The sequence below is a fragment of the Haliotis cracherodii genome, unplaced genomic scaffold (genome assembly GCF_022045235.1).
Source record: "Haliotis cracherodii isolate W230 unplaced genomic scaffold, xgHalCrac1.p SCAF_12, whole genome shotgun sequence".
Taxonomy (NCBI): Eukaryota; Metazoa; Mollusca; class Gastropoda; order Lepetellida; family Haliotidae; genus Haliotis; species Haliotis cracherodii.
This window is the reverse complement of record NW_027266267.1, coordinates 44556626-44568736: the sequence shown is the minus strand read 5'-3', so window position 1 is coordinate 44568736 and position 12111 is coordinate 44556626. Positions and strand designations below refer to the sequence as shown.

General features: G+C 42.8%; 1 protein-coding gene across 1 annotated transcript in view; it reads left to right on the top strand.

Moving 5' to 3' along the window:
- The window catches only part of LOC139457927 (uncharacterized), a 92912-nt gene extending 81228 nt beyond the window's left edge, over positions 1-11684 (top strand). The window contains exons 7-12 of the mRNA XM_071239270.1: positions 842-1064; positions 3281-3370; positions 6259-6467; positions 7203-7403; positions 10952-11126; positions 11569-11684. Of these exons, the coding sequence (XP_071095371.1) occupies positions 842-1064; positions 3281-3370; positions 6259-6467; positions 7203-7403; positions 10952-11126; positions 11569-11684 (1014 nt within the window). The remainder of the gene's footprint in view (positions 1-841; positions 1065-3280; positions 3371-6258; positions 6468-7202; positions 7404-10951; positions 11127-11568) is intronic.
- The last annotated feature ends 427 nt before the right edge of the window (positions 11685-12111 follow it).

Sequence of the window (12111 nt, the reverse complement as noted above, 5' to 3'; positions counted from 1 at the left end):
GCCTAGTGGTTAAAGCGTTCGCTCGTCACGCCGAAGACCCGGGTTTGATTCCCGACATGGGTACAATGTGTGAAGCCCATTTCTGGTGTCCTGTGCCATGATAGTGCTGGAATATTGCTAAAAGCGGCGTAAAACCATACTCACTCACTCACTCATTAAACCACATGTCAATAATGAGTCAAAGGAAATGTGATAAGAACTTTGGCTGAGTTTTCATCAATTTTATTAAACACGGTTGTCAAAGGCAATGTCCATTGACTTTATGAATATTATGCTTCACTATTGAAATCACACTTCAGTTTGTTTTAAACATATGTATATTGTGAAGTTATAGTGTCGACAAATACATTGATGCATGTTCATTGTGGCAGTGTTACTTATCTGGGTCCACTTGCACAAAGCGATCTTAGTGCTAAGATGATCTTAACTCCCATACTTTAACATAGGCTTACAATAGTCTTAGCGCTAAGATGATCGTAACTCCCATACTTTTACATAGGCTTACAATAGTCTTAGTGCTAAGATGATCTTAACTCCCATACTTTAACATAGGCTTACAATAGTCTTAGTGCTAAGATGATCTTAACTCCCATACTTTTACATAGGCTTACAATAGTCTTAGTGCTAAGATGATCTTAACTCCCATACTTTAACATAGGTACATTAGTCTTAGCTCTAAGATCGTTTTGTACAAGTGGACCCTGGTACCTGCACCGTCCTTTGCTTATATATTATTATTGCATTACATACATTATACTGGCAAATCGCATCACAATTTCATCAAGAGGTGAGTCCTTTAACCCAGGATTCGTCACTGATTATGATCCAACCCTTTTTCCAGGTGGTGGGCCCCATGGCAAATGGCAGCCAGCAGGTGTTTGGTGACTACGCCCCAAGTCCCGACCCCCGCTACATCACCTCCCCCCTGTCCGGACTGGTCCGACTGGGCACTACGGCCACCCACGCTGCCGGCTGCTCCAGCACCTTCTGCACGGACTACAGCAAGACGGATGTGGTTAAGGCGCTGCAAGGAGCTGACGTGGTGTTCGTGTGTCTAGGAACAGGTGAGAACTCCGCAGCAACACTGAACGAAAACACTACTGAAGGATATGAAATAAACTGGCAGCCAAAAGAAGCTTTGCCATAGTTTTAAATGGTAATGCAGGAATGCTGCACATGCACATAAATATAGACGCTCATAGTCACATGACTGCCGATCCTCAGTCGGACTTTAATCAAGTGATCAAACCTCAATGATGAAATTTATCTTCAGCAAAATGGATATTTTTTTAAAAATAAACTTAACATTTTTGTCATTACTGTAAATTTTCACAATATAGGCATTGGCAAACATGGAGCAATCTTCGTCAATCATCTCGAGATTTCATGATTTCATTTCAACTGTCGATGGCTATAATCTTATTCATCACAAAAAGATTGATCAGTACATTACAAACTCTCCCGTTATAATGACTTGTCATGTCAATTATTTTTTTGAGATGAAACCATAATTATTGTAATGTCAATTATCTCTGGAAGTTGAAACTATACTGACGGCCAAAAGAAACGTTACCAAAAACCACAAAAATAGATACACGAAGTAAAATGTCTTGAAAAAATCAAAATCTCAAAGAAATCGACGTTTATAATGACAGTCATGCAGAATCCGATATAGGCGTGGGTACGTGCAGGCCATGGCATCACGTTGGGGTTGTTGGCTGAACGTTTTGTTCGATTCGGATTGTCAGGGGTTTTGGTGTTGTCTTGCTGATAAACGACACCACGTGGAAGCTGTTGTGGAAATGATTGGACAATCGGACAAAGAATGTCATCCATGTAACGCTGAGGTGTTTCTCCTGGCCACGAATTCCTCCCCACACCCTTACACCCCCTCCACCACAAGACACACCCTCCTGATCGTAACATGCCGCCGTTTGCTCCCCAATTCGGTGGTAAACACGCTGTCTTCCATCAGCTATGAATAGACAGAACCGGCTTTCATCTGTGAAGGCGAACCTCTGCCAGTCCGGGTCCATCTCAATCTCAAGTGACCATATTGATATATCTGTCAATAACTGGCCTCTGTGAAGCCTAATTCCTTGAAGCCTGTAACCTGGCCACTGTCTGTCGACTAACCATATGCCCTAAGGCATTGGTCGCTGAAGACGTCAGTGTAAGGAATAAATTCCGGAAATGAGAAGTGTGCAAGCCCCGGTCTTCATTGGGCTTAGTTACCCTGAGTCTGATCAGGGATCTATATGTCTACCGGCCGGTCTGTCTGTCAGATTAGTTACAGCAACACTGAAGCTACCAAACGTTCCAGCAATGTTGGGATGGGTGACTCCCATCCCTATCATACCCAGAGCCTTCTCTGTGGTGTTTCCTTTAATTAGTAAGAGTGTCTGACATGCATTCCGTATCATTTATATACCCTTATTGCACATGTAGCTTCAGTGGCCCAAGCGGCACGGGTTTTTTTACACTTTAGCATCTTTTACAAACATATGTGCCGCGGACATGTATTACTTTCTGCATTGTGCATTGTAATATTTGGACGATTGTTTGCACTGATTTAGCTTGAACTTGGGGGGGGGGTTAATGTTCGTTATTTCATGTTTAAAGTGGTACAGTTTCTTTTGGCCGTCAGTTGATGCATCTACGTGGTTGATTCCATGATTGATGCAATATTTGCTTGTCATGCTGTCATTTTCCGTACATGTGACCGCAATACGGCAATACTACCTGAATATTATTTGGCTTCCATTCTTCAGCGAGGGCACGGGTGGCCCATTCGTCGAAGGCGTCGCGATTCACCGTGTAGAGTTGCGTCCCTTTGGCACGGCAGAAACCTTTGAATGTGGGTTTGAATCCCGGTTTGCCCGATTATGTTTCTAGGTTTGTCAGCACCATGCTCATGCTCGTGGCTTTCACCGAAGTGGTAAACGTCTTAGACCTGCATCACTTGGGGCTTTCCTCCCACATTAAGCTGACACGCTGCGATATAACTGGAATACTGTTTAAAAAGCGGCGTTTACCCCATCTCACTCCCTCACTCACTCATCCATCAACAGGCTATGTGATTGACTTGAGAGGTTATTATAAGGTACAATGTTTGTACAATATGAATGGAAACCCACCCGAAGTAATTCCCTCCTCATATAAAGGAGTCGTATCGAAATATTGCAGAATTAGGCAAAGACTTATTTTTTTGACAATTTGATACCAGTGGTGACAGGCAGGAGGAGGACGCAATGAAGTGACATTTCTCTGTGATGTACAGGTCAGGCTATAGAGGGGGAGGGAAAAGACCGACACAACATCTCTCTTCCGGGACAGCAACTGCAGCTTCTTCAGGACGTCGTCAGCAACAGTGAGTCATCGTCTACATCATCTGCATCATCTGCATCATCTACATCATCTGCATCATCTGAATCATCTGCATCATCTGCATCATCTGCATCATCTACATCATCTGCATCATCTACATCATCTGCATCATCTACATCATCTGCATCATCTACATCATCTGCATCATCTACATCATCTGCATCATCTACATCAGCTGCATCATCTACATCATCTGCATAATCTACATCATCTGCATCATCTACATCATCTGCATAATCTACATCATCTGCATCATCTACATCATCTGCATCATCTACATCATCTGCATCATCTACATCATCTACATTATCTGCATCATCTACATCATCTGCGTCATACATAGAATATAAACCCCCGCTACAAAACCCTTTCCATAAGTAAACAGGCCATTGTTAATGAATCAATATCAAATTGTGATAGAACATATCCTGCCCTGCCGTTACAATCACATGCAAAGGCAAGTCAAATGTTCACCTAAACAACACGAGAACATATGGTTCAGGTCAAATTAGGGAAGCGCATTTTGGTCAGTGTGTTATTTTTTCAAGTTGATCTGCTACACAAATACACGGGTGTTGGGTGCTGACACCAGGAGATGACTTTAGGCAGGTACTTTGTAATAGCGCAACTATGAAACCAACGTTTCTAAATTAGATCAAATACAAGGCGAGGTGAGGTTAAATTCGGTTTAACGTCGCGTTAAAGAGTCTTGCACTTATGCACCGGGGCGCATTGCACGTGTGTGGGGGTCAATCTCTGGATGTCAACTTCATCGGGTGAATAAAAGAGTAAGTATATACTCCGAAACGTTGTGTTCCTCACAATAAAGAAGTTGACATCCATAAATTCTCTTCTTTATGTGCATCACTTTTAAATGCCTTTCAAAGACGTGTTTGTACTGGTCCGGACTTATGATGAGATCCCATACCGATGGTTGGCATGAATACCCCACTCAGACACAGTATACTGACTCCGAGCCGACCAGTCCTTGTTTTATCCCCTTAATGCCGAACGCCAGACAGGGCAACAACAAGTACCATCTTTTAACGTATTTTGGTGTGAAGGGGCCAGGGGCTCGAACCACCTGGCAGACGCTCTATCCACTCGACCACGGAAGCAGTCAGGTCAAATGCGGAAAGTGGCCATGGGAGGTCTTTGGATCGTTCATCCTATAAAGTATCCTAAATCTGAAAAACAGTTTGGATCGAACTTCTCCAATTCGTGTGTTTTCACCTGATGAAGGCGCAAGAAGTAACCCTGAAACGTCAATACATTTGTTTGTTTGTTTGTTTGGTTGGTTGGTTGTTTTTTTTGCCGAACTCAGCAATGTAAATAATCGAGTATGGACCAGACATTCCAGTGATTGATGTCATGAGCATCAATTCACGCAATTTAGATACGATGACATGCATCAATCAAGTCAGCATGCCTGACCACCAGATCCCGTTAGTCGCCTCTTACAACAAGCAATGACACCTTTAACGGCAAGCATGGGTTGCTGAAGATCTATTCTGACCCGGATCTTTACCGGTAAAAGAATAAAGAACTTGCTATCCATAAAGTTTTCATGTCTCCGCAAGTTTTGGAAAGAAGTTATTTTGCTCAGTTAACTTACTGAAATATGTTAACCCTTCGCTCACCATCTTTTCTTGGTACAGGTGGACATGGCTCTTATATACATTTTAATTATTATTTTTTAAAACTTCAATGTTCATTTTTCTCAAATTCGCATGCCATTGTGTTGTCACAAACTTTGAATATGTGTTGTTTGTTGTTGATTGTTAGATACTAAACCTATTTCGTCAATATCCGGGGCGGTCGGGTAGCCTAGTGGTTAAAGCGTTCGCTCGTCACGCCGAAGATCCGGTTTCGAATCCCGACATGGGTACAATGTGTGAAGCCCATTTCTGGTGTCCCCCGCCGTGATATTGCTGGAATATTGCTAAAAGCGGCATAAAACCAAACTCACCCACTCACTAGTCAATATCCATATCATACATTTATTGTTAAGAAGTAGGATCATGCGAGCTCATATCATACTGCAACGTCATCAATATTTACATTTCAAACCACAATACAGTAAACTACGTTTATAACGAACACGCTTATAACGAAATGACGGATGTAACGAACTTACTTTTTGTCCTGACTATTTGCTGTAGTTATGTTGTGTATATGCATATAACAAACTACGGTTGTAACGAACTGGAATCAATGGTCCCTTTGAGTTCGTTATAACCGTAGTTTACTCACCAAATTAGCTGACCTTTTGCCCGAATGCTCACGGAATAAAGATGCTACTATAAAATAGGCCCGTCTGGATAGATCATTGTCAGATACGATAAGCGTGAGGTTTTGTTCAGTGTTTTGATATTAGGCACAGCTTGGCCTCCATATAAATCTTCCAATATTATGATCTAGTGTACCGTAAATATTCTAGTATATTCAGACAAGTTACAGATCCTCATAACGCTATTGTTACAACCAGTACATGCCAACAGTCGTGGTCACGTAAGGATTTATACTGATGACATTATGGTACATGTATTACTGTAACGTCAGTAGGAGAGCCCTACGTCATACTGCTGGAATATCGCTGAGTGCGGCCTTAAACAACAAACAAACAAAAAAACAATAGGAGAGCCATTATTATCTTATTGTTTTAAAAACGGTTCTTATTTTCAGAACCACTCTCGATTTAGTTTTCATTTTTACTAAAATCACAGTTTTGAATATATTAGTTTCAAATCTTATTTATGTCATTATCGTAAACATAATGCTGATTTACTGCTGATTGTTTTTCTTTAATTCCGATCAAGGTCATCAATTACTCGTCTCTCTTTACGAAGCAAGCATTCCTTTCGATTTTAGCCGACAAGCCCGTCGTGTTGCTTTTGATCAACGGCGGCCCCCTCAACATCGGATGGGCGACAGCAAACCCACGCGTCGTCGCCATTTTGGAATGTTTCTATCCGGCTCAAGCAGCAGGTGACGCCATTTTGTCTTCTCTGGCCAACCTTGGTGTGGGGTCTGTGCCAGCCGCCAGACTTCCCTTCACATGGCCGAGCAGTGACAGCCAGGTGAGAGTTTATACACCTTGTAGTGGTCAATGACTGATAAGCAGGTCATAGTGTCAGCTGACCCGACCCATAGCCTAGAAGTTGTTCTCTTAGTTCTGTCGTACCACGCTAGAACAAAATACTAATCATAGGTCTCTGAAAATAGCATATATCAAAATAACGCATATCTACCTATTTTAGGCTATCCAAACTGACACTGTGATTAAACCTAACATTTACAGGTGAAATAATAAAGAACATCTTTATTATCAATAGTCAACGATTACCCCAAGGGTGAGATGTAGTGGTCTACGGATTACTATAGCATTCAGGTGAGGTGAGGTGAAATGGGGTTTAACGTCGCGTCCAAGATCATTGCACTTATATAGCGACGTGCATGTACGTGTGTGTGTTTGTGTGGCTGCTTGTACTAGTCCGGACTGATGCCGATTTATAGTGCTAGCTCGCTGAGCTACCATGCCACAGTTTAACATGAATACCCCACTCAGACAAAGTATACTGACTCCGAGCCGACCAGTCCTTGTTTTAGCCCCTTAATGCCGAGCGCCAGACAGGGTAACAACAAGTACCATCTTTTCACGTCTTTTAGTATGACGCGGTCGGGGATCGAACCCCGGACCTTCCGCTCTCCGGGCGGACGCTCTACCACTAGACCACGGAGGCGGTCCATTTTAATCAGGAGATCAGTTACCGTTTTCACTGCATGGTTTTAGTTCTCTAAATCTTCCCTTGCAGATTCCGCCAATGGTCAACTACTCTATGGCTGGGCGGACATACTGGTACTTTGATGGAGAGCCTGCCTTCCCCTACGGCTACGGCCTGTCGTACACGACGTTCCGCTATGCTGACTTTACCTGCGACATCACCGTCGTGGCCGGGGAGGGGCTGTGGTGTAGCGTCATTGTCTACAACACCGGGTCATATGACGCTGATGAGGTCAGTTTACATACAACACCGGGCCATATGACGCTGATGAGGTCAGTTTACATACAACACCGGGTCATATGAAGCTGATGAGGTCAGTTTACATACAACACCGGGCCATATGACGCTGATGAGGTCAGTTTACATACAACACCGGGTCATATGACGCTGATGAGGTCAGTTTACATACAACACCGGGTCATATGACGCTGATGAGGTCAGTTTACATACAACACCGGGCCATATGACGCTGATGAGGTCAGTTTACATACAACACCGGGTCATATGACGCTGATGAGGTCAGTTTACATACAACACCGGGCCATATGACGCTGATGAGGTCAGTTTACATAGAGTATACACAAAGATAAGGTGACTGTCTAAAACACCGGGCCATATGACGCTGATGAGGTCAGTTTACATAGAGTATACACAAAGATTAGGTGACTGTCTACAACACCGGGCCATATGACGCTGATGAGGTCAGTTTACATAGAGTATACACAAAGATTAGGTGACTGTCTACAACACCGGGCCATATGACGCTGATGAGGTCAGTTTACATAGAGTATACACAAAGATTAGGTGACTGTCTACAACACCGGGCCATATGACGCTGATGAGGTCAGTTTACATAGAGTATACACAAAGATTAGGTGACTGTCTACAACACCGGGCCATATGACGCTGATGAGGTCAGATTACATAGAGTATACACAAAGATTAGGTGACTGTCTACAACACCGGGCCATATGACGCTGATGAGGTCAGTTTACATAGAGTATACACAAAGATTAGGTGACTGTCTACAACACCGGGCCATATGACGCTGATGAGGTCAGTTTACATAGAGTATACACACAGATTAGGTGACTGTCTACAACGCCGGGCCATATGACGCTGATGAGGTCAGTTTACATAGAGTATACACAAAGATTAGGTGACTGTCTACAACACCGGGCCATATGACGCTGATGAGGTCAGTTTACATAGAGTATACACACAGATTAGGTGACTGTCTACAACACCGGGCCATATGACGCTGATGAGGTCAGTTTACATAGAGTATACACAAAGATTAGGTGACTGTCTACAACACCGGGCCATACGACGCTGATGAGGTCAGTTTACATAGAGTATACACAAAGATTAGGTGACTGTCTACAACACCGGGTCATATGACGCTGATGAGGTCAGTTTACATAGAGTATACACAAAGATTAGGTGACTGTCTACAACACCGGGCCATATGACGCTGATGAGGTCAGTTTACATAGAGTATACACAAAGATTAGGTGACTGTCTACAACACCGGGCCATATGACGCTGATGAGGTCAGTTTACATAGAGTATACACAAAGATTAGGTGACTGTCTACAACACCGGGCCATATGACGCTGATGAGGTCAGTTTACATAGAGTATACACACAGATTAGGTGACTGTCTACAACACCGGGCCATATGACGCTGATGAGGTCAGTTTACATAGAGTATACGCAAAGATTAGGTGACTGTGTACAACGCCGGGCCATACGACGCTGATGAGGTCAGTTTACATAGAGTATACACAACGATTAGGTGACTGTCTACAACGCCGGGCCATATGACGCTGATGAGGTCAGTTTACATCGAGTATACACAAAGATTAGGTGACTGTCTACAACACCGGGCCTTATGACGCTGATGAGGTCAGTTTACATAGAGTGTACACAAAGATTAGGTGACTGTCTACAACACCGGGCCATATGACGCTGATGAGGTCAGTTTACATAGAGTATACACAACGATTAGGTGACTGTCTACAACACCGGGCCATATGACGCTGATGAGGTCAGTTTACATAGAGTATACACAAAGATAAGGTGACTGTCTACAACACCGGGCCATATGACGCTGATGAGGTCAGTTTACATAGAGTATACACAAAGATTAGGTGACTGTCTACAACACCGGGCCATATGACGCTGATGAGGTCAGTTTACATAGAGTATACACACAGATTAGGTGACTGTCTACAACACCGGGCCATATGACGCTGACGGGGTCAGTTTACATAGAGTATACACAAAGATTAGGTGACTGTCTACAACACCGGGCCATATGACGCTGATGAGGTCAGTTTACATCGAGTATACACAAAGATTAGGTGACTGTCTACAACACCGGGCCATATGACGCTGATGAGGTCAGTTTACATAGAGTATACACAACGATTAGGTGACTGTCTACAACACCGGGCCATACGACGCTGATGAGGTCAGTTTACATAGAGTATACACAAAGATTAGGTGACTGTCTACAACACCGGGCCATATGACGCTGATGAGGTCAGTTTACAGAGAGTATACGCAAAGATTAGGTGACTGTCTACAACGCCGGGCCATATGACGCTGATGAGGTCAGTTTACATAGAGTATACACAAAGATTAGGTGACTGTCTACAACACGGGGTCATATGACGCTGATGAGGTCAGTTTACATTCAGTATACACAATGATTAGGTGACTGTCTACAACACCGGGCCATATAGCTCTGATGAGGTCAGTTTACATTCGGTATACACAAAGATTAGATGACTGTCTACAACACCGGGCCATATGACGATGATATGCGACAGGTGAGTTTTAGACACTGCCCATTGTCCTATTCTTTGCTACATGCTACCTAGCTTAAATTCAGCAGCCTATTTGTTAACAGCTTAGCATGTATGTTTTTGCTATTTTTTCAGTCCCGTGAAGATTCTGGGTTAGAATTGGTCTTTAGCAACCCGTAAAAGGCGACTAACGGGATCGGGTGGTCAGGCATGTCATCGTATCTCATGATCGATGCGCAAGGTGTCAGTCATTGGATTGTCTGGTCCAGACTTGATTATTTACAGACTGCCGCCATACAGCTGGAATATTGCTGAGTGCGGCGTTAAACAAAAAACAAAACAAACATACCAAACCACATATCATATCAGTATTATTTTCATGTAGATCCTCTGGTGCCCTTTTTAGGTAAACTACGTTTATAACGAACTGACGGATATGACGAACTGTCTTTTTTGGTCCCGACAATTTGGAGTATATATACTGTATGCATGCTTATTACGAACTATGGTTATAAATCTCTATAATTAGAGCTCTCTTTGAGTTCGTTATATCCGTAGTTTACTGTACAATTATCACCCTGTAATTTGGGGTTATGTTTCCAAGATAAAAGATACGTTCCACTTTTAAACAAACAAGCTATTGTATGGCCATCGAATAGAGGTCAGTAGGAGTATCGTGACGAAAGTGATAATGTTGTATACTACAGTAAACTACGGTTATAACGAACTCAAAGGGACCACTAATTTTAATTTGTTGTAACCGTAGTTCGCTATAAGCAAATGTACGGAATATATACAGCAAATCGACAGGGCCAAAAATAGTTCGTTATATCCGTCAGTTCGTTATAAGCGTGTTCGTTATAACCGTACTTTGCTGTATGAATATTTCCAAGGCGTTGCTGTTGCCCGCATCATCAACTTGTTGATAGTCGTGAATGAAACATCTTCCTATTGTTGACTTTGCAGGTTTCCCAGGCCTATATGTCGTGGCATAATACGTCACTTCCTGTACCCAGAATTCAACTGGTAGGGTTTACTAGGACATTCATTGCGTCCGGTAGGTCGGCGGTCTATGAGTTTACACTGGACCCCAAGAAGATGGCTGTATGGACCGATAACGATGGATGGGCGGTTCTTCCAGGTACACTTGATCACTAAATGCAATAATGTTTTCTGTGCCAGGTAAATGAGCTTCTCTGTCCCGCCCCTTCAACATCACGATATATCATGCATGTCATCGTATCACAATTGCGTTGATCGATGCTCATGATGTCAGTCCCTTGATTGTCTGGTTCAGACTCGAGTATTTACAGACCGCCTTCATATAGCTGAAATATTGCTGAGTGCGGCGTTAAACAAACAAACTAAACCATCGAGTCGTCCACACATTATGTTAGTCAAAATAGTTAAATTTGCTTCTTTGTACGCAAATGAATTTCGTAGTTATTGTTAACTTATGACAAAGTCGGAATCGTACAACTGGCTCTGCTTTTAGCAGAGATTTCCCGTGATTATGGAATGGTTTTACCGCTTATAGTGACAGTATACTGGCGTTGAGAGACATGTGTCGGTTTTCAATTCAGGTGCGATGAACATCTATGTGGGAGGCCAGCAACCCAATCAGCGGACGTCCGTCGGATCTAACGTGGAACAGAGACAGTTTCAAATTATAGGAACGAAAATATTAGGAAAATATTAAACTGTCAAGATTATTTCTTACTTTGTGATGTTGTTGATTTGGGAGATAAACCTTCGTTTCAACTAAGAGGTATGGACATGTCCATCTTCCTGAGGCAAGGGTGTTAACTGACAGGAAAACTCCAATTTCCACTGGACGTTTAAGGTCAGTTTACTCCCTTGTCTCGGGAAGATGGGACCTGTATGTCTATATACATCATTGGAAACCAAAAGCTTCAGCCACCAATGTAGTTTCTTTCCACTCCATCATGATAAAAAAAAAATAGACGTAAAGCTCTGTGGTGATAGTGGAAGTGGTGAGTGACAGAAATAGTTAGTGAAGTTTACTGTCCGCTCAAACACTAACCTGTCTTCTTTTCATGATTTACTAACTGCAATAGTATATTTACTAAGCTTGTAGTAAGTTTTACTTCACTTTCATAAAGGCC